This window comes from Bos taurus, chromosome 27 (assembly GCF_002263795.3).
Source record: "Bos taurus isolate L1 Dominette 01449 registration number 42190680 breed Hereford chromosome 27, ARS-UCD2.0, whole genome shotgun sequence".
Classification (NCBI taxonomy): Eukaryota; Metazoa; Chordata; class Mammalia; order Artiodactyla; family Bovidae; genus Bos; species Bos taurus.
In genome coordinates, this window is record NC_037354.1 from 2356102 (window position 1) to 2379945 (window position 23844).

The following is a 23844-nucleotide window of genomic DNA, read 5'->3' on the forward strand; positions in this document are numbered from 1 at the left end:
TTATTGCAGCTGCTAAGTCGCTTCAGTCATGTCCGAATCTGTGCAACCCCATAGACAGCAGCCCACCAGGCTCCGCCGTCCCTGGGATTCTCCAGGCAAGAACACTGGAGTGGGTTGCCATTTCCTTCTCCAATGCATGAAAATAAAAAGTGAAAGTGAAGTCGCTCAGTCGTGTCCAACTCTTCATGACCCCACGGACTGCAGCCTACCAGGCTCCTCCATCCATGGGATTTTCCAGGCAAGAGTACTGGAGTGGGGTGCCATTGCCTTCTCCTGCTTTCTCTATTACTCCTCATTTGAAAATAACTGGATGTAATTTCAGAAATCTGACTATGAGTGGATGGATGGACCCCATGGAGAAGTCAGTATTTTAAGTCACCATATCTTCGCAAAAAGTACTCAGATCAAATACACTTTCAAGGCCAGGCCCGAGGGCCTTATTTTGAGTTTGACCCAACTCTGCATCCATCAGCACTGCTGACTCCTCTGAGCCAGAGTACTAAACTGATGACTCCTGTGCCAATCACTTCTCCTGTGAGGATGCCCGCTCTCCTGTTGCTGTCCAGGTAGGTCTCTACTCAACAACCTAGTTGATCTGTTTGAAAAATAAGTCAGGTGATGTCACTTCCCTGACAGAAACCATTCAGTGTCTTCCAATTGTTTTCACAACAAAACCCTGGGCTGTGAGGTGGGGAACACTCTTCAACCAGCTCCTTCTTTTGCTCTTGTTACCTGCCTCTCCTTCAAGTGTTCTAAAGGCTCCCTCTGAGGTTGACATTTCTTCAGGAGTATAACAAGTGCTTTCCACCTGGGGTGCCCACTGATTGTTTCCTTTGGCTGCAATATGTTTCTGTAAGTTTCTTTGTGACTGAATGTTGGGTATTGTCTCATTCTTCCTTCAATAAATATTTTCAGTCTAAGAGCATTGCAGTTATTTGTACCTAAGAACTCTGTTCATTTGCGTCAAGGTTCTGAACACAATCTACAACCATCACAGTGCTTTCTTGTATATTATGCTCCCACAACTAAAATGTAAGTTCTGCATAAGTGAGACCATACCTGGTTGCCCCATGACACCATCTACAGAGGTTGGAGGACAGAGCAGGCATACATGAAATGCTCCAACAACTGGGGATGGATACAGTGACACCTACCATTTATTTTAGGGGGACAAGAATAGGGAAGGGGGAAAATTATCACCAAAAGGAGATGTAATCACAGCAAATGTGGACACTCTATGAAAACCATTCAAAATGGAAAATAATCAAACACAAAAATAGTCTCAAATGAGACACAAGTAGGGGTATGCACCTACTGACAACTTGAGTTCCAAAATTACTGTGGACTCGGACAGGAGCCATGAAATTAAGAGATGCTTGTTCCTTGGAAGGAAAGTTATGAGAAACCTACACAGCACATTAAAAAGCAGAGGCATCACTTTGCTGATAACAGTCCATGTAGTCAAAGCTGTAGTTTTTCCAGTAATCGTGTATAGATCTGAAAGTTGGACCTTCTTTATAGAAGGCTGAGTGCTGAAGAATTGATGCTTTAGAATTGTGGTTCTGAGCAGAAGACTCTTGAGAGATCCTTGGACTGCAAGGGGATCAAACCAGTCAATCTTAAAGGAAATCAATCCTGAATAGTCATTGGAAGGAGTGATGCTGAAGCCGAAGCTCCAACAGTTCAGCCACCTTATGCAAAGAGCTGACTCATTGGAAAAGATCCTGATGTTGGGAAAGATTGAGGGCAGGAGGAGAAGGGCATGACAGAGGATAAGATAGTTATATAGCCTTGCTGTTCAGTGGACCTGAGTTTGAGCAAACTCTAGGAAATAGTCAAGGACAAGGAAGCCTGGCATTCTGCAGTCTATGGGGTTGTGAAGAGTCAGACATGGCTTAGAGACTGAACAACAATAACAATTTGAAAGCAAACTCCTTTTTGTGTAGGCAACTCTCCGAGTCACGGTCTGAACAAGTAGCAGCAGAATTTGTCCAATGATTGATGATTCTCTCAACAGCAACCAGAGACTAGCTGATAAATAGAGTTAATGATGAGACCCACCTCTGAAATCAGTGTGGGGACAGTAGGTGGTGGTCAGCAGAGCTTAAGATTAAGCTTCAGTTCTGTACACTCTACCCTTTCCTTCCCAAATCTGTTAATGCCTGAAATTCCAAAGACATATCCAGGGACAACTGGAAAACTGAATTTCAATCCCTTTATTTTAGAAGACATCCAACTAAACACCCCAGGGATTAAGTAATTAAATCACATCTTTCACTTAAATGTGATCCTTGGTAAAATGCCAAAATATCACTGTTAGTAGGAAAGTTTTAATCAGTTACCAGATTTTTGTGTGTATTATTTTCAACCTCAAATAAAGTTAGGATTCTCCTGTCACCCAACAAAGATCTGTTACTATTGAATGCCTAAAATAGTCCTGTAAGAGAGACCTCATGTTACCAGAAGGGGCTCTGGAGCTGTCTGGAGTGTTAGATAGAAGTCAGGATATGCAAGACTTTAAACTCGCCCATGGTTCCTGGTGCAAGGACCATGGCAGGAGATAAAGAAGACATGAATTGTCAATTGGTGCTAATGATATAAATTTTAACAGGAGGCAGGAGTTGAGAGGGTCTCCGAATATATGGATCAACAAATGATTAACATACAGTTAAATACAAAAATGGGCTTAAACTGACATGATTAAGAAGATCAACTTATTACATGACTGAACAGCATGGCTTACTGGACACCCACTCTGGTGGAGGTACAGAGCTGTCATCTCTGGGTGCACAGAATGAAATACTCATAGATGCACCCTGGGACATATGAGGTGCCATCCTGTGCAATGTGTCATTGGACTGTGATGTTTATTTACACTCACCATTCAAGTTGAGAAACTTTATTAGTATTTTTAACATAGTACGTACAAGTGCCGTTAATATGTGTATTATTATAATCGGCTAAACCCCAAAACAAAATTTTTCATGTTTAAATAAATTTTTAAAATGTATTTTTTAAAATATAAATTTATTTTAATTGGAGGTTAATTAATGTGAAAAAAAATCTCCATTTGACTCTACCTTGTTAAAGATAAGCATTCATTTCAAACAAAGAAGGAGTCATTATTCTTACTTTTCCCTGAGTTTTTATTTTTTTCATAATAACAACAAATCACTAATTCCTTTTTTCCAAATAAATGTGCTACTACAATACTACTGTCTCTTTTTCTCTATCACATGAGGCTGTCATGGCCACAGCTTAGATGTTCCAGAGTCTGACCCATCTGTATATTGTCCTGTATCAAAGGGCCAGAGTCTGAGACATGGGAGATTAGCTTCCACATCGGAATATGTCCTCTGTTGGGCTACTGTTTAAAGAATAGCTAACTTTTCGGCTCTGTAGAACATTTGAAATTCACACTTCACAGTAGCTTCTCTATTTCATTTGCCTTCGAGGGGTCAAATATCATATCTCATAGACTCCAAAAATATTTTGTTAACTCCAATGGGTTTCCCAATAGTGAACATGAGAGGAAGAAGGTCTTTTGAGAAAGCTAGTACATAAAGAAAAGAAATTATTATGAAAATACTTCATAAATAGAATTATTTTGGTGCTGTTTAGACTCAGCGCCACATATTAGCACTAAAGAGGCTTGAATAATTGCAGTGGCTCTCACTGGAGGTCAAATACAGTCATTGGGTTTATGGCATTAACTTGGCATAGGTGCCACTGGATGAAGTCTTATATGGTTCCCTGTGGACCCAGAAATTATCTTCCAACTTAGCAAGATAGAGTGGTGAGTAAGCTCAGTCACAGTAGTGGGTCTAATTTAATAACCAAGGTGTTAGTAATGTGAAGTATGATCATTCAACAAGCACTGCCATCTGCACGAATCAGAATAAACAGTTTCTAATTCAAGCAATCTTTCAATGGAAAGTAATTCTCAACTAGATAAATTTATTCTAATAATATATTTATAATGTAAATATATATTAAATTTAATTCTATATCATTTATCTGTAAATATCTCTGTACTTTTTCACAGCTATGAAGAAACCTATCTTACTAACTTAAAGTTATGTGTATTACATGCTTAGTTTATGAGACTGTAGCAGTGTGTGTGTCTTTATGTGCCATTCGGTTCAGTTCAGTTCAGTTGCCCAGTCATGTCCGACTCTTTGCGACCCCATGGACCACAGCACGCCAGGCCTCCTGTCCATCACCAACTCCCAGAGTTTACCCAAACTCTTGTCCACTGAGTCGGTGATGCCATCCAACCATCTCATCCTCTGTCGTCTCCTTCTCCTCCTGCCTTCAATCTTTCCCAGCATCAGGGTCTTTGCAAATGAGTCAGCTCTTCGCATCAGGTAGCCAAAGTATTGGAGTTTCAGCTTCAACATCAGTCCTCTCAGTGAACATTTAGGACTGATCTCCTTTAGGATGAACTGGTTAGATCTTCTTGCAGTCCAAGAGACTCTCAAGGGTCTTCTCCAACACCACAGTTCAAAAGCATCAATTCCTCGGTGCTCAGCTTTCTTTACAGTCCAACTCTCACATCTATACGTGACTACTGGAAAAACCATAGCCTTAACTGTGTGCCATTAGGAGGTATTTTTTGGTTTTTGTTGTTAAACAAGAAAGGATAAAGAATGTGCATTAGATAGATTATATTTATAGATAGATGATTTTGTTTAAATCTGGTCATTCTAGAAAAACTTCTTCATGGTCAATCTAAATAAATAATTTGAGTACTCATCTATTTCCTGGTGGCTCAGACGGTAAAGCGTCTGCCTACAATGAGGGAGACCCGAGTTCGATCCTTGGGTTGGGAAGATCCCTGGAGAACGAAATGGCAACCCACTCCAGTATTCTTGTCTGGAAAAATCCCATGGATGGAGAGGCCTGGTTGGCTACTGTCCATGGGGTCGCCAAGATTTGGACACGACTGAGCGACTTCACTATCTATCTATCCTTGAAGTAGAGCAATTTTAACACCCACAAAAGACTTCCATTTCTACCTTGGATATAGAAATATGTAAAATAAAGTCTCAAGTCCACTTTAACAGTGAGAAAATTTAAACTACAAAATCATAGCCATTGTTGAACTCATCGGGGAGCTGAGGTTTCAAGTACCTAGGTGACATCAGTTCCCAAGGATTAGTGCCTCCAAGGGGAGGCAGGGCACATGAACTGTCACTGTGATGGATCACAGGAGAGAAAGGACCGACTTCCAGAGGCAAGGATAGATTAGCTATCATCTTAGCAATGGCCAGTGCCCAGCATGGGTCTCCAGCTGCTCAGGGTCCCAGACAGAGGGAGGTTCTGCCCTTCTGTCCTTGCATCTCTGCCAAGTAATTAAGAGAAACACTGGGGGCCTGGTAGAGCCTAGAATCAGCCTCTCCCTTACCAACCCTCACCACCACCAAATATCATTGTTTCTGTGGACAGGGGCATGGAATCCCATGCATTTCCCCACATTTTCCTCTTTCAGAAAAGAAAGTTTAACCACTTTCAGTAGCAAAAACCTGTTGTCTCCAGGGCACAAGAAGAGAGGCACTGCAGCTTGGAGAAAGGTATATAGAGAAAGTCTACATCTGGGGTGTAGTAGGAGAAACTGTGAGCTTAAGATCCTCTATCAGTACCAAGACCACGGTCTTCTGACACTAGGGGACAGTCAGGAAATTCTCTTCAAATACAAGCGATAGGTAGAAGCTTACAACCTCAGGAGGGTGGGCAAGATTGCTGAGAACACCCCATCCCACCATGCATAGACTCTCAGGGTCTGACTTTGGCTGGGAGAGAACTACCTTGATACCAGTGTAAGCTTAACACGGAGTAACAAGCAGCAGCATCTACTACTGGGGAGATACAGAAGTCTGGAAAGATACCATCTCTTTGGGAAAGGCATTTAGGGAAGACTGATAGCTAAGGTTGGAGTAATGACTGAGAAAAAGCCTCCAACTAGGACTTGGCAGTTGCAGCTCACCACTGAGGGATCTGATGCTCTGAAAGTAACCATAGCAACAACAGAACTCAAACCCACGGCAACTCCTGATTCGACAGGCTAACATAAGTGGTGCCCATTCCTAGCACAAATATTAATAGCATCACTGATTCAATGGACATGTGTTTGAGCAGACTTAAGGAGATAGTCAACAACAGAGGAGTCTGTCGTGCTGCAACCCATGGAATCACAGAGTCAGACACGACTTAGCAACTGAACAACAATAAAGTGGTGCGCATCTACTCATGGTGCCCATCTTTAATAAAGTATTCAAGAGAAAAAAAACACTTTGTCTAGAGATAAAGTGGTCAGACTTTGCACAGTCATATAGTGGCATATTGGGCAGATACATCAAATATAAAAATGTGTTAAAACGCCTAGTGGACAAGATAGCATTCAGGAAGAGATGGAGAAATTATGGCAGAGAGACTAAGTATAAGAAAGTGGCAAGTGGAAATTCAAGGGGGAAAACACAATATCTGAGATGAATTATTTCAGTGGACTCATTAGCAGACTTAACATAGCCAAGGAAAGACTCAGAGAATCAAAGGTTAATAGCAACTGCAAAAACTGGAGCACACACATAGAGTGTGAATAAAACAGAATTGCAACCAAGAATTGTGATACAATATCAACATGTCCAATAGACATGCGAATGGAGTTGCCCCAAAAAAACACGAAAGGAGACTGTGGGAAAGAAACATTTGTAATGATAATGGTCAAGACTTTTTTCATAAATATTATAATGGAAGACATTAAACCTTAGATCCAAGAATGTAAGGGTCACTGAACAGGATGAATATCACGTGTGCATGCACATGTGCGTGTGCACACACACACCTAGACACACCACAGTCTATCTGATGAAAATAAAAGATAAAGAGAAATTTATAAAGGAAGCCAGAAAACAGGGACAAACACATAGCCAGAAGAATCACACCTTACTTCTCATCACAAACTAAGCAACGAGAAGACCATGAAGTGGCGTATCTTACGTGTGCGTGTGCGTCACGTGCTAAGTTGCGTCTGCCTCTTTGTGACCCTGTGGACTGTAGCCCCCCAGGCTCCTCTGTCCATGGGATTCTCCCAGCAAGAATACTGGAGTGGGTTGCTATTTTCTCCTTCAAGGGCTCTTCCTGATGCAGGGATTGAACCTTTGTCTCCTGTACTGGTAGGCAGATTCTTTACCACTTAGCCACCAGGGGAGCCCTACTTTTTAACATACTGAAAAATGACTTCTGACCCAGATTTCCAAACCCAGCCAAAATATCTTTCAAAAAATGAAGGTAAAATGAAAAACAATAGCTGGGAAAATTCATTGTCAGCAGACCTGCCCTATAAGAAGAATTGAAGGAAGTTCTTTAGACAGAAAAAAATTAAATGAAAACTTGGATTCACCCCAAGAAAGAGCTTCATAGATGCTAAAAATAAGGTAAATATAAAACATTTATTTTCTTATTTTATTCACTATGAAAGATAAATATTTAAAGCAAAAAAGTAGAAAAATATTTGTAGGTTTTATAATATGCAACTTAAAAACTTGTACTTCTAATTTCTTCTATCCATCCTTCATGTTATTGTTATTTTACATTTTATTTTTGCAAAAACAACAATAACATGAGGGATGGATAGAAGAAATTAGAAGTACAAGTTTATAAGTTTCACTAGACACAAAGTGAAATAATATTATTTGAAGGTAAGATGGGTTATATTAAAGAATATATTTTAAACTTGTCTAGAGAGACCCTTAACGTTTTTAAGACTTTTCTCTAATAAGACCATAGTGGAGATAAATTGGAACTTAAATAAAAGATTCAATTAAACAAAATGCTATCAGAAAAAGAGGGAAAACATCAATAAAATACAAATAGTATCAATAGCAACACTCCATCAGGGTTTGGGTGTTTCATCTTATTTGTCCTCTTCCCACCAAATTTCAAATAAAAGTGTTTGCTTTTTGTTTGAAAAATTCCTGTCAGTGTTCATTTGGAATTATGGACTGTTATGATTAACAGGGGGTTTCTCTGTTGGCTCAGTGGTAAAGAATCTGCCTGCACTGCAGGAGCTGCAGGAGACTTGGGTTCAATCTGTGGGTTGGGAAGATCCCCTAGAGAAGGAAATGGCAACCTGCTCCATGATTCTTGCCTGGAGAATCCCATGGATAGAAGAGCCTGGAGGGCAAAGGTTCATAGGGTTTCAAAGAGTCGACATGACTAAAGTGACGTGCACACAAGCACCTAATTAACAGTATCTGGCCTTCATTTCATGTGAGAAACTCACACTTCTCAGATGGAAGCAGAAGTGGACTAGCTGTAACAGCTCAGGTTTCAGGATCAGACCACCTGCATCTCCAAGATTGAGTCCCAAGCCCCTTTTTCTCTTCCACACACCATTCAGCTACTAGCGGCAGGCGGTGTCTCCCTTAGTACAGAAGGGCGGTCTGTGTGCTCTTCCTGATTGGACGGTTGTGATTCTTGGGCAGGTGCTCATTTGCGATGAAACACATCTGTGTCTACATGTGTTCCTTCTGTAAGTCGTTAGCAGTCCGACTCTGACATGAGCGGGCTGAACGCATGAGGGGCTCTGTTTCTTCTCCTTAAAGGCCTAGTGTTAGTCGCTCAGTCATGACTGACTCCTTAAGATCCCATGGGCTGTTGCCCACCAGGCTCCTCTGTCCATAGGATTTCCCAGGCAAGAACACTGGGGTGAGTAGCCATGCCCTTCTCCATGGGATCTTCCTAACCCAGGTCTCCTGCATTGCAGGCAGATTCTTTACCATCTAAGCCACAGAGAAGACCTTTTAAAACCTAAGCATACCTCATGGAGTTGTTTTGAGGAGAATTGAATAAATAGCTGTAACACGTTTATGGCAGGACCAGGAACAGAGCTTGTTGCTGCTTTTACTCTTATTTCATGGGTATATATTTTAGTGAAAAATCTGAATTGAAAGATGTGCAGACTGGAAATACACAATTTAAGGTAGTCCCTTTGCTGTCCACCTGAAACTATCACAGCATTGTTAATCAGCTATATACTCCAGTACAAAATTTAAAACAAAATTAAAAAGAAAGGGCCAGAGAGCAAAAAAAAAATGTTAGAAGGTTATGAATATTAGACAATTTTTGACAACTTACTTCAACAATCCTTATGTTGTTTGATATTCACCTTAATAAGAGTAATTCTACAAACACTTTGTATAATCCAAATTTTACACTGACACATAGAACAGAGAAATGACTGCCTTGAAACACACAGAAGATAATGGCATGATCCTCAGAATACTATTAGTGTCCAAAAACAATGACTCAGTAAAGAAACTCAACAAAAGAAAACGTAGCATTCTGTGTGGCCAAGTAAAAAAATAAGTAGATTAAGTAATGAAACAAGGCCTTAGATCCTTGAACAAGATTAATTTCAGTGAGCAATACATTCATCTTTCTTTTAATAAATTTAATTGAGAATGAGATGAAATGCAGGTGATTACTATTAATATATTGTTGGAGCTGAGGTATGTGTGAGTCATGGATAATATTTCATGGTAATTGTAGACTAATTATTTCAGTAGCTCCTCTTTCTATAAGGAGTGAATGAAGAGTCAGAAGCCACAAGATCACTTTGAGAGGAAGAGATGGGCACATTGATCAAATCTAACGCTGCTAAAAATATTAGTGAATTTACTGACACTATCATAAATAAGGTTTATAGTTTCCTATCTACAGATGTTCACCATATGTATCAAAGTAGTGATTTTTCCAGACATATTCTACATAAATAACATCCACAGTATCATTTTATGCTGTCACTAATGCAGTCCCATTCAAATAAATTGGAATAAACTTGCATACAAATGCCGGTAATAAGTAAGGAAATTCAACCGGAATGCAAAACAGCCCTGTGGTTTGTGTCTGGTTCAGAATATTTATCATCAGCTGGAAATCTGGCCATTCAAATACATGCACGCATTTACATCCCAGCAAACTGTTTATCTCAATTCAAAGGATCACTTATTAAAGCTTATCCATGTATTTGCTTATTTGCAACTGCTTATTAAACGAGATGAATATCAACATTAAGCATTTTTAGTGCTTGAAAACACGTCCTAAAATAAACTTCACTCTCATTGGAAATTCTGATTTCGCTTTTCCAAGGTTTACCTGCATAATCAAATGTCAAAGTGGATTTGTGAATCTGACCTTTGTCATCCCATTTATCAGACTATTAACTCAGTCTCACATCCATTTTTTAAAAGGTTAACATCTCCTTTGCGTTACCTTCTTCCAATTAAAATGAATAATACACAAATGTAGGCACTGAAGGGGCTGCTCTGTGCCGGTCCCATTCTAACAGCCTCTGAGACTAGAAATAGAAAGAGCTTATGACCATAATCTATTTGGAAATTATGACTTCTACATTTTTGGATCCTTATCTGAGTATTTTCTACCACTCACAAGAAAAACTAGCAATATTACCAATGGGTATTTTGAACTTTTTCTCTTTTTAACACAAACAGCCTGAAAGCAAAGCCAATGTTTTATCGAATTATTCCAGATCCTAACTTCTTCATTTCCCTATAAATTTTTCTTTCACAATATAATTATGTTATACAATATAATATAATAAGATACAGTTCAAATAATGATATATTATTATAGTATTATGATATAATTATGTAACAAAATATTATATTAATATTTATGTAATAACAATATAGTTCATAGAGATTGGTTTTGTAACACTCAACTACATGGAACTTCTAAACATAACTTTAGAACAAAATTTCACTGTGTAATAAGGGCAGGGATCCATTTCCCCTTTAAGAAAATCACTCAGTGTCACAGGGAAAGCCAGATGCAGAGACAGGGGAGCTTACTTTTGTACTCCAGGTGGAAGCCAGCAGCGGCCACACTGATGTCTGACTGGAAGTGCAGGTAGAGCTGGTTGGATGTGCTATTGAGCAGCGCTGGCACCGTGGTACCTGCGGGAAGGGACACAGGCTGGGCTTTAATATCAGGCATGCATTCACTTCTCCCATTAGAAAGTCATAAGAATATCACACTAAGTGCTGTAAGTCAGAGAAGGATATATATGCTATCACTTACATGTGCAATCTAAAGCAGAATACAAATGGATCTAATTACAAAATAGAAACAGACTCACAGATACAGAGAATACATTCAAGTTTCCCAAAGTAGAAAGGGAGGCAGGGAGGGATAAATTCAGAATTTGAGATTAGCAGATACACATTCATGTATAAAATAGACAAACAACAATGATAAACTGTTTAGCACAGGGAACTATATGCAGTAACTTATAGTAACCTGTGATAGAAAATAATCTGGAAAAATACACATTATTCAAGAGAATCACTTTGCTGTACACTGAAGCAAACATCATTCTGTAAGTCAATTATATTTCCACAAAAAAGAAAACACTGAGGACATTCGTTTCGGTGTACAGATCCCCTTAGCTTGTCTGATCGTCACATATTTAATCCAAGTATTGGCTTTGATCATTACAGTTTGAGCTACTCTCTTTTTCCACGCATGGTAAGAAGTTCCTTTTCTTTTTTTTCACTTTGAGATGGTTTTATTCCTTGCCTCCTGTACAATATTATGGACCTCTGTCCACTGCTCTTCAGGCACTCTGTTTACAAGATCCAATCCTTTGAATCTGTTCATCATCTCCACCGCATAACATAGAGGATTGATTTATCCTGTACCTAACTGGCCGAGTGGTTTTCCCCACTTTCTTTAGTTTAAGACTGAATTTAGATATGAGGGGCAGATGATCTGAGCCACAGTCAGCTCCAGGTCTTGTTTTTGCTGACTGTATACAGCTTCTCCATTTTCAGTTACAAAGAATGTAATCAATCTGATTTCAGAATTGACCATTTGGTGATGTCTATGTGTAAAGCCATCTCCTGTGTTGTTGAAAAAGGGTGTTTGCTATGACCAGTGTACTCTTTTGGCAGAATTCTGTTAGCCTTTGCCCTGCTTTATTTTGTACCCTAAAGTCAAAAATGCCTGTTACTCCAGGTATCTCTTGACTTCCTACTTTTGCATTCTAATCCCCTATGATGAATGGAAAATAATTTTTTGGTATTAGTTTTAGGAGGTTTTCTAGGTCTTCATAGAACTGATCAATTTCAGCATCAGTGGTTGGGGCATAGACTTGGATTACTGTGATGTTGAATGGTTTGCCTTGGAAATGAACCGAGATCATTCTGTTATTTTTAAGTCTGTACCCAAGTATAGCATTTTGCACTCTTGTTGATTATGAGGGCTATTCATTTCTTCTATGGGATTCTTGCCCACAGTAGTAGATAAAATGTCATCTGAATTAAATCCACCCATTCTCATCCGTTTTAGTTCACTGATTCCTAAGATGTCCATTTTACTCTTGCCATCTCCTGCTTGACCATGTCCAGTTTACCTTGATTCATGGACCTAACATTCCAGGTTCCTATGCAAAACTGTTGTTTACAGCATCAGATTTTGCTTTCATCACCAGACAGATCCACAGCTGAGCACCGTTTTGCTTTGGCCCGGCCGCTTCGTTCTTTCTGGAGCTGTTAGCGGTTGTCCTCTGCTCTTCTCCAGTAGCACGTTGGGCACCTTCTGACCTGGGGGCTCATCTTTCGGCGTCATATCTTTTTTGCCTTTTTATACAGTTCATAGGGTTCTCACAGCTAACATACTGGAGTGGTTTGCCATTCCCTCCTCCAGAGGTCTGTCATATTGTACAGGAGGCAGTGGATAAAACCATCCACCAAAAAAGAAATGCAAGAAGGCAAAGTGCTTATCTGAGGAGGCTTTACAAATAGCGGAGGAAAGAAGAGAAGTGAAAGCAAAGGAGAAAGGGAAAGGTATACCCAACTAAATGCAGAGTTCAGAGAATAACAAGGAGAGACAAGGGGGCCTTCTCCAATGAACAATGCAAAAAAAAGAGGAAAACAACAGAAAGGGGAAGACTAGAGATCTCTTCAAGAAAATGAGAAATCTCAAAGGAACATTTCATCCAAAGAGGGGCACAGTAAAGGACAGAAATGGTAAAGACCTAATAGAAGCAGAAGAGATCAAGAAAAGGTAGAAAGAATACACAGAAAAATTGTACAACAGTGATTTTAATGACCCAGATAACCACGATGGTGTTGTCTCTCACTCAGAGCCAGACATTCTGGAGTGTGAAGCGTGGGCCTTAGGAAGAACTGTTGCCAATAAAGCTAGTGGAGGTGGTGGAATTTCAGCACATCTATTTAAAATCCTAAAAGATGAATTGTAAAAGTGTTGCACTTAATATGTTAGGAAATTTGGAAGACCCAGCAGTGGCCACAGGACTGGAAAAGGTCAATCCTCATCCCAATTCCCAACAAGGGCAGTACTAAAGAATGTTCAAACCACCAGACGATTGCACTCATCTCCTATGTTAGTAAGGTTATGCTAAAAATCCTCCAAGCTAGTCTTCAGCATTATGTGAACTGAGAACTTCCACGTTTCAGTGGGTTTAGAAAAGGTAGAAGAACCAGAGATCAAATTGCCAACATTCGCTGTATCCCAGAGAAAGCAAGGGAATTCCAGAAAAACATCTACCTCTGTTTCATTGACTATGCTAAAGCCTTTGACTGTGTGGATCATAACAAACTGTGGAAAACTCTTGGAGAGATAGAAATACCAGGATATTTTATCTGTCTCCTGAGAAACCTGTATGCAGGTCAAAAGCAATAGAACTGGACATGGAAAATGGACTGGTTCAAAACTGGGAAAGGAGTGCATCAAGGCTGTGTATTGTCACCTAGCTTATTTAACTTATATGCAGAGTAAATCATGTGAAATGCCAGACTACAGACTAGATGAGGTGCAAGCTGGAATCAAGATTGCAGGGAGAAATATAAAAAACCTCAGATAGTAGATGATACCACTCTAATGGCAGAAGATGAAGAGGAACTAAATAGCCTCTTGGTGAGGGTGAAGGAGGAAAGTGAAAAGGCTGGCTTAAAACTCAATATTAAAAAACAAAACAAAACAAAACAAAAAAACAACCTAAGATCATGGCATCTAGTCCCATCACTTCATGGCAAATAGACGGGCAAAAGGTGGAATCAATGGCAAATTTCCTCTTCTTGGACTCTAAAATCACTGCAGATGGTGACTCCAGCCATGAAATTAGAAGATGACTCCTTCTTGGCAGGAAACTATGACAAACCTAAACAAGTGTGTTAAATAGCAAAGACAGCACTTGGTGACAAACGTCCATGTAGTCAAGGCTATGGTCTTTCCAGGAGTCATGTACAGATGAGAGAGCTGGACATAAAGAAGGAAGAGTTCTGAAGAACTGATGCTTTCGAACTGTGATGTTGAAGACTCTTGAGAGTTCCTTGAACTGCAAGGAGATCCAACTAGTCCATCCTAAAGGAAAACAAGCCTGAATATTCATTGGAAAGACTGATGCTGAAGCTGAAGCTGCAATACTTTGGCCACCTGATGCAAAGAGCTGACTCACTGGAAAAGATCCTGATGCTGGAAAAGATTGAAGGCAGGAGGAGAAGGGAACAAGAGAAGATGAGATGGTTGAATGGCATCACTGACTCAATGGACATGAGTTTGAGCAAAGTCCAGGAGATGGTGAAGGATAGGGAAGCCTGGAGCGTTGCACTCCATGGGGTCACAAACAGACATGACTGAGCAACTGAACGACAACAAGAAGCTCCACATTTCATCTGCCCTCCTCAGACAGATGCAGCATGTCTTCATCGTATCAGTGAAAACACATATATTCTTATGCTTTACCATGCATTTGACTATTCACATTGCTTTTTTTTTTTTAATCAATGTAACAATCTGCCTTTTTTTTTTCTGACTTGCCATGAACAAAGAAGGGTAAAGCCTCAACATGCAAGTCATATGGAAGTTGGGGAAACAGTTAGACTATAGATTTGATGTAATGTTATTCAGAAGAGGTTGCTTTTGATCATATATTCTCTTCTTTATCCCTGTGTGATTCATACTGAATAATGTTCCCTCTGAAATCTGCACATGATTTCAATGAAACATATAAGGAAAGGAAAATGCAGGTTTATTTTATATAATGCTTCCTTTAATTAAAATGTTCTAGCTTGCATTGTAGCAACTGACAAGTAGGGAAATTTAGAGATGCTAAGGACAAGGGTGAAAACAGAGCCATGGTGCTGCAAGGTCCTGAGGAAAAGGAAATGTCCTTCAGCCAGACATTTAGAATGCATTACCAGAATGCATTATACTATGGGAAAGCAATAAGCTAGCCTAAGCCCCTTGTTACCCAAGGGGTACATGCTTGATATTCTACTGTATCCAAGTCATTTCCTGAATAAATACACATTTCCTATGTGTGAAGGAGCCATCTCTCAGGTAAAACTCCTCCCCATGGTGCAGGCAAATTCATGGATGATGATGATGCTAATGTATAAGTATTATACATTATAGACATACATAGTACAAATACTATTTTGTAGTATAAGGAAATAAGGAAATAAGGAAATAAGCTGGTGATTATCCAAGTATAAGGAAATAAGGAAATAAGGAAATAAGACAGATGAACAATGTTGCAAGGGCAAGATCCCCGGTTGCCCTTCACTTTCTACTCAAACAATTCTACGACCCTCAAACAGCTGTAAGCAAACCAATGACTCCAGGTAAGAATTGCATCCTGAGGACGTCTCATTAACCTTGGATTAGCATGTAGTCTTTCAAAAACTCTTTGGGTTTATAAAAGTTCACCCTCAGTTTGAGAATATGCTGGGACTAGTAATGTGTATACTGGCTGGGTCTTTGGATAATCAGTATACAAAGTATTACCTGACTGTTTTGGAAGAAGAACAGGCATAAATGGAGGACAAAAGAAAATACCAGGTACACTCTCTAATGATTGTGTGTGTGTCTTTGGAAGACGAATTTCCCACTTGAGATCTGGGGCCAGTGCCTCAAACCATTTTCCCTGAATATCCAGGTGGGGTTGTCTGTGGGAGGCGGAGTCATTTCAGACCTGAACTGTGAGTATACAATTCACTATGAGACAATGTAAGCGTTTGCTGAATGATAAACAGAAAATGACTGCAGATTTAACCCCTTTGTTACTCAAACTTGGTTTGATGGATAAAGATAGATAGACAGAGAGGCAGACTTTTAAGAAACTGAGTCACGGAGAGGGAAAACATAAGCCTATCCCTATGGTCAGCAGACACACTTAAAGAGATCATTCTTTGAAACTAATTAATAGTTAACACTGCAGATGGAGGAGACCTGCAAGGTGAGGTGACCTTGCCTGTTTCAGAAAGTCTTCTGTCTGAGCATCACCTTTTCCCCATCTAGGCTGTACCAGAAGCAGCATGCTGTCTGCTCAGCAGCGAACAGGGCACACCCGGGCACGTGGGGATGGACTTGTGAGGAGGAGGAAAGGGGGCCTGAAGGTCAGGGTGCTGCCTGCACCTGCTTGCTGGGCCAGCTCGACCCACCCCCACATCGAGACAAGAAGGAAACACCAAATAGAAACTCCAGTTTTAATCCACTTTCGTTCAAATTGTGTGATGCTTGCTGTCCTCTCATTCATCTTTTATTTCTGTATATTTTGGGTGATGCCTACAGAAAGTACAAAGCTAATGTAATGTTACTACAATGATCTAACTCATCCAAAAAGTAAGTTCTTGTTACAGCATTTGTATAACTTTCTGCCTGGTTTTGCCTATGATTTCAGATAATCAGTGTATTTAACCGCCTCCAGCCCCCAGCCAAGTTGTTTCCACACGTGCGTTCTCAACATACACTTCTGACTTTTTGTCTTTCCTGACTGTGTTGCAGCGCAATCGGAAAAGTCACTTCCACTGCTGACTGTGACATAAACCAGTCCTGTTACTGAAAGCACTTGAAGATGTTCCAATTCTGTGAAACCAAAATAATAGTCCAGTTCTTATGTGTGAGTCATGCATGCACTGTGTGTATGAAAGGGCTTAGTGGCTCATCACTGTCCCTCTAAACATTACTATTAATTGCAGCAACTATATTGATGAATGACGGTCCTGTCTGTACTTCCGTACTTCTAAATATAATCATTTGTTTTCCTAAACAGATGCTGGGTTTCGGCGCCCCGGGCGCATATGCAATGCGCACCTGCTGTGGCCAATGCCCACCCCTTGCAGCGGCATCCGCCTGGGACCCTGCTCAGAATGGGCGCACAGAAGAAGCGTATTCCCCCGGTTCAAAATGCAGCTCAGGGATTTTTGAAAAACTGTTGCCACAGGCGGAATACCTTTGATGGCACTGCTTCACTGACCTAGATAGAACCGCACGTGCGGGAAGCCGAGCGACTATGCTCCAGGTTCGGCAGACGCTGCTCCAGCCACTGCTATTTACTCTCCCTTAATCCTGCTTGTCAGCGACAGATTGGTATGACTTTTGCTCTATCGTGTCCATTTATAATTTATCAACTGTCTACTTCCAAAAATGATTTCAAATAGCTTACAATATAAGTCCTACATACACATGGCTATCCAGACAGAAAATCAAAACCCTGAATTTATTCAAGAAGTCAGTCAATCGTTTTTCTGGAAATGTGTACCTCTAGCAACTACTCATTCTTCTTTGCTTATAGTCAACAGCTAACTTTTAAAAATGGGTTCAGATTCTCCTTTTTAATTATTTTGAAATTATCACAGGAACAAAAAAGTGTAAACATGTATTACGTTTTGAAATATATTCAGACTTGATGGCTGATGTGTCATTTCTTCCATATAAAGTTTATAAAATACTCTTTTTGAAATATTTTAAGTAGCGTTTAACTTAAAATTGCAAATATGGTACAAAAAACTCCCATATACCCACTGTCTTGCCATATATTACAGAATAATGATATCTAGCTCTCTCCACATACAGATATAAGTGTGAAGTGATCTCTATCTACAATACAGGTATGTGTAAAGTTATTTCATTCTAAACCCTTTGGCTTCCCTGGTAAGTTCAGTCGGTAAAGAATACACCTGCAATGCAGAAGACCACCTGCAGTGCAGGATACCGGGCTTGCTCCCTGGGTCTGGAAAACCTTCTGGAGAAGGGAATGACAACCCAATCTCAAGGAGAGAGGAGCCTGGCAGGCTACAGTCCATTGCGTCGCAAAGAGTCAGATACAACTGAGCAACTAAATCCTTTGAGAGCAAGTTGCAGACATTGTGACATATTTTTAATAAAAATTTAGTGTGCATTTCTTAAAACAAAGGTGTTTATAAAAAAAAAAAAACAAACACTAACATAGAGGCAGCAGGACCATATATCCCACAGAAATCACTGGAATTTCGACAATCTGCCAATAATAGCTTTTCCATCTATGATTGTGTCCATCTATGATTGTGTCCCTTTAGTTTTGTGAGGGTTTTTTTTTGGTTTGTAAAAATTTCTTAGTCTTCCTTTCCCTTTCAGGAACTCAATACTTTTGAAAGATATGAGTTACCTTTTGTGTGCAGAATATTTTTCAAAATCAATTTTTATTTTAGAAAATTAGAATTTAAAATTTTTTACAAATTATAGTATATAAAACTTAATAAAAATTGCTCATGTGTAATATTTTTCTTTAAAGTTTTATAAGTTAATCAAATGCACACTACAAAGGATTTTTTGTCATTGTTTACATAGGAGATTCTCATGCTTTTAGCATTATACATTAATATATATTAATGAATATGTATTAATATATTATTTATATATTTAAGCTGAGACTACACTCAGACATAAGTTCAGGAAATGAGATTACAAAAGATTGGGAGTAGTTAAAAACCAAAACACACAGGGGTGGTGTGCAGTAACAAGTCATGTCTTTGCCCTGCCATAAGTCTTGGTGCAGGCAAACTTGAAAATGAGTTCTCCAAAAAAAGATGAACACATTTTGAAAAAAAAAATGCTTTTTTTTAAAGCAACATAACCTCCGAAGAGAATGTTTGATGTTCTTCATGACTAGATTCAGGTGGTGATACATTTTTGGCAAAAATATCAAAATATGATGCTGTATTCTCCCCTGTTGTTCAGTCGCTAAGTCAGGTTCTACTCTCTGCGACCCCATGAACTACAGCACACCAGGTTCCCTGTCCTTCACTGTCTCCTGGAGTTTGCTCAAATTCATGTCCATTGAGTTACGCATCTTCTGCTGTCCTATGTTTCTGCCTTTCCACACTAGGATTCTCCAGTTCGTAGGATTCTCCAGGCAAGAATACTGGAGTGGGTTGCCATCTCCTTCTCTGGTGGACCACATTTTGCCAGAAATCTTCACTGTGACTGGTTCATCGTGGGTGGCCCAGCACAGCATGGCTCACAGCTTCTTTGAGTTACTCGAGCCCCTTTGCCACAACAAGGCTGTGATTCATGCAAAGGGTATTCTCCTGAGGCCACTCTGCCCGCTCTCAGAGGTGTGAGGGATTTGACTCAGAGGCTTCCGGACTCTACTTCAAGGCATTTCCTCCCAAACTCAGCTTTAGTGACATCATGCTGGCTACTTGAAATCAGCTCTGGTGGAGAAGGGCTTACTAGCTTCCCAGGTTGTGCTAGTGATAAAGAACCTGCCTCTAATACAGGAGACGTAAGAGATGCGGTTTCGATCCCTGGGTCTGGAAGATTCCCTGGATGAGGACATGGCAACCCACTCCAGTATTCTTGCCTAGGAAATGCCATGGACAGACTGAAGCGACTCAGTGTGCATGCACTGGAGGATTTATACCACGGCAACCGCAATTCTAAGTCAAATATAACCTTTCTGTTCCTCTGTTTGCTTATTTTGAAAGCAGGCTTATCAGTATACCAGTGCATACCTCATCCCGCTACTGGAAATCTTGACATGACTGCCTTAGGAAGGTGGTGTCTGCCAGGCTTCTCACTGTGAATGACTTTGTTCCTCCTTTGCAGCGAGTGCGTGAGAACCAGGTGAGGAGGTGCATGGAGACTGTGGCTGTCTGTCCTCATCAACCTCATATGCTACCTTCAGCCTCCACTGAGCTCCCCACGTGGCTCGTGTATGTCCTAACGGCCACCAGCGGCGGCTCTAATTCCATCTCCTTCCGATTTGTTAGTTTAGATTTATTATAGTTTGGGAAGGCTTTCTCTCCCACTTCTTACACTCATGCATGTGTCTACGCATATCAGCGTGGATCCACATATTTCTATTCTGTACAAAGTGGCTCATCATGCATGTTTTCTCTCCCAGAGCTTCAGAGTCAGTGGCTCTCCAAAAAGCACTAGTGCCTTTAAGGGAGAATGGTACTTCAAGTGATTTCAGAAACACACAATTGGGTTCTAGGTGGGTAACTCCTTGCTGAGGGGTTATTGTTTTACACCTCACAGGATACAGAGGTGGGAAATATGTACACACACACACACACATTTCTATGTCTATAGCTGTACAGTTGTACATAGGGCTTCCCAAGTGGCTCAGGGGTAAAAAACTTGCCTGCGAATACAGGAGATGTGGGTTCGATCCCTGGATTGGGAAGATCCCCTGGAGAAGGAAATGGCCACCCAGTCCAGAATTCTTGCCTGGGAAATTCCATGGACAGAGGAGCCTTGCAGGCTACAGTCCATGGGGTTGCAAAGACTTGGACATGACTTAGTGACTGGACAGGCATGCACAGCTATACATATGAAGACCATGAGTTCACACCAGTGTCTCTAGTTCAAATCCATCACAACCAGCTCCACGCCAGCTTTCTCATCCCTATGTATCTAACTCCCCGCCCAGTCACGAGAAACCCTGTCCCCATCCTCCATATGTTTACTTCGGTTCTCAGTTTCCACGTCTGCCCCCGACCTTCCATCTGGACCCCAACCGCCTTGCTGCCTGACCTCAGTGCTTGGTCCCCAACTCCATCAAACACTTCTAACAAGTGCAAGAGAAAAGGAAGTCAGCCAACCCAATGTTCGTTGTCCAAGCCACCCCCACACAAAACTGACTTCAGTGAAGACACCCTGTTGCATCCACAGGGTAATAACCCACGTTCTCCCAGCGCGGGGCCCACCACCCCTCAGCCTGCTGCTTGCGGGGGACGGTGCTCCCCTTCCAAGCCTCCCAACACTAGAGAAACTTGTTAGCACAGAGAAGAGTCTCCCAGGGAGAGGTCAGCACTGAGTGTTCTCCTGCAGTCCATCATGGTGTGATGACTTGGATTCACAGAAACTCAGGGACGGGGTCACCTCACCTGAAAAGCTCCCCAGCCTCGGTGCGCTCGCGTCACCACCGTCATAAATCTCCAGAGAGTCCCAGTTCTGCTCCGTGGCAAAGCTGATCACTTGAATCTACCAAAGAAGCCAATATTTATCCTTCACTTAATAAAATCAGACGAAAACAGAATGGAAACATATATGTAGTGTATATGTAAAATAGATAGCCAATGGGAATTTGCTGTATGACTCAGGGAGCTCAAGCTATCTAGAAGGGTGGGGTGGGTGGAAGGTGGGAGGGAGCTTCAAGAGGAAGGGGACGCATGTATACCAATAGCAGATTCATGTTGATCTGTGCCAGAAGCCAGCACAATATTGTAAATCAATTATCCTTCAATTAAAAATAAATAAATTTAAAAAATTATGGACTCTGTTGGAGAGGGAGAGGGTGGGAAGATTTGAGAGAAGGGCATTGAAACATGTAAAATATCAAGTATGAAACGAGTCGCCAGTCCAGGTTCGATGCACGATACTGGATGCTTGGGGCTGGTGCACTGGGACGACCCAGAGGGATGGTATGGGGAGGGAGGAGGGAGGAGGGTTCAGGATGGGGAACACATGTATACCTGTGGTGGATTCATTTTGATATTTGGCAAAACTAATACAATTTTGTAAAGTTTAAAAATAAAATAAAATTAAAAAAAATTAGACTAGTCCAATGGGGTTTTCATGACATTAAAAATATACATGTGAGAGAAAGGCAAAACCAAAGAAAATAAACCATCGAAATGACATCCACAAAACTTCCACAATGGCACTTTTGATAGACTTTATTCTAAAAGTCTATCACCTTAATCTCGAATGTAGACACATGGTAGCAATGGTAAGAGAAGAGAAACAGGTTACAGTTTGTATATTTAGAGTAACCAATACAAAAACAGGGAAACAAAGAAGGGAAAAGCCTGTGGGCAGAGCTCTGTTTCTTAGGAGTCTCTGGGCTTTGCGAACATACCTGGATTCCTGATCCTTCTGTAACGATGATCTTCCATATGCAGTTTAAGTTGTTGCCATAAGGTTCAGGGAAGCCGGGGGATAAAATGGTACCTCTCCGCTGAGTGAAATTGCCACTGCAGGGGACTGAAAGCCAAACCCACACTTAGTGTAAATAAAGTACAGTGAAGAACACTAATTGTACTCAGTGCCCCTTCGCTGTGTGATCAGCTATTAAGAGATATTACATGGACTATGATACTTGAAAAGGCATTTGTAGCCAAGGCCAGACTTAGTCTGTTTTCTTTTAAATGATCAATACCATAGATGATCATCTGCTCTGCTGCTAAGTCTCAGACACTGTACCCAACAACAGCATCTCTGAAGTGAACTCTGTTTAGAGTAATTGCTCTACTACAAGTTAAGAAGCTCTGTGGAGTTTTCTCTTCCATATACAGACAGGCAGCTCCAACGGATACTAATGGGATTTGTGAGCAAATCCAGAGAGAAGAGATGCTTAAAAGGCACAGATGAATTCAAGTGCTAATCATGATTGCCCTGGAGGTCCTTACACAAAATGAAGCAAATAAACTATCACCAACAATGTCTTTGTTATTTGGGATGTATTAACCTACTATTTTTCAGATCTTCATCAGCACCAATTTATTAAAAGGGTATTACACAAGACATGAAACAAATCAACATTATAATGATTTTTCCCCCAAATGAAATTATGTTGAATACCCATGGCTTGTGATGGCATACTTAATAAGTATCAAAAAGGAAAACACATTTCATACTTGTTAATCTGATGACTTATTTCATGAAACACAGTAATTTTTAGGATTTGGCTGCTACTCAATTATTTCTGATAAAATAATTTGCCCTTTAAACAGATCTGGAGCAAGAGTCCGCTTACGTGGACCAGAGAGAGTCCTTAGTGAACTGGGACTGCAGACCCCGTGCAGGTGATCACACCGTGGGGACACACACTTACCCACGCAGCTGGGGATCGTGTCATTCCACTGAGCCAGAGCATTGGGCACAGACTGGCAGCGGATGGCCGTGGAGCCCTGGAGCAGGTAGCCCGGGCTACACTCGAAGCGGACGATGGACCCTGCGGAGAACTCCGAGCCGATTCTCCTCCCGTACCTGGGCTCGGGGACAGAGCTGCACTGCGTGTCACTGGTCCTCGGGACAGCTAGAGGCAAGCACACAGCACAAGCATCTGTGTCTGCAGCACAAAGCCACGATAGCTCCTTGGAAACAGATCTAAGATGAATCCAGGGAGAGTTTCTGCTGATGTGGAAATTAATAATGTCTTTTGCAGACTCTATGAGGAATGGCTCAGGGAGCACTGCCACATCTACATGCCTCCTCAAATCAACCCCGAGGACCACCTCAGATTCCCATCACAGATGGGGAAAACATGGCCCATGGAGAACTGGCGCTTTATGAGGACAGAGTGATATTCAGGCACTGAATTTAACTAAGTACCCAGATTATTGTGCCGGTGATAATGAGATGACTAAGAACTTGCGCTCATCCTTAAGGACCTCAGACTCTAGTGAGAAGAGCTGCTATATAAAGGATTACTTATAATGTGACCATGGTGATTAAAAAGCAAAATTAAAAACAGAACTACCATATGATCCAGCAATTCTACTTCTGAGTGTTTGTCTGAAGGAA

At 40.8% G+C, this 23844-nt stretch overlaps 1 protein-coding gene across 2 annotated transcripts in view; it reads right to left on the reverse strand.

Annotated features, from left to right (window-relative positions):
- CSMD1 (CUB and Sushi multiple domains 1) overlaps positions 1-23844 on the reverse strand; it is a 2064317-nt gene that overhangs the window by 206966 nt on the left and 1833507 nt on the right. For both annotated transcript variants that reach the window (XM_059882319.1, XM_024986326.2), the window contains exons 34-37: positions 23153-23356; positions 22178-22302; positions 21204-21300; positions 10875-10979 (exon numbers count right to left, since the gene is read on the reverse strand). In XM_059882319.1, the coding sequence (XP_059738302.1) occupies positions 10875-10979; positions 21204-21300; positions 22178-22302; positions 23153-23356 (531 nt within the window). The remainder of the gene's footprint in view (positions 1-10874; positions 10980-21203; positions 21301-22177; positions 22303-23152; positions 23357-23844) is intronic.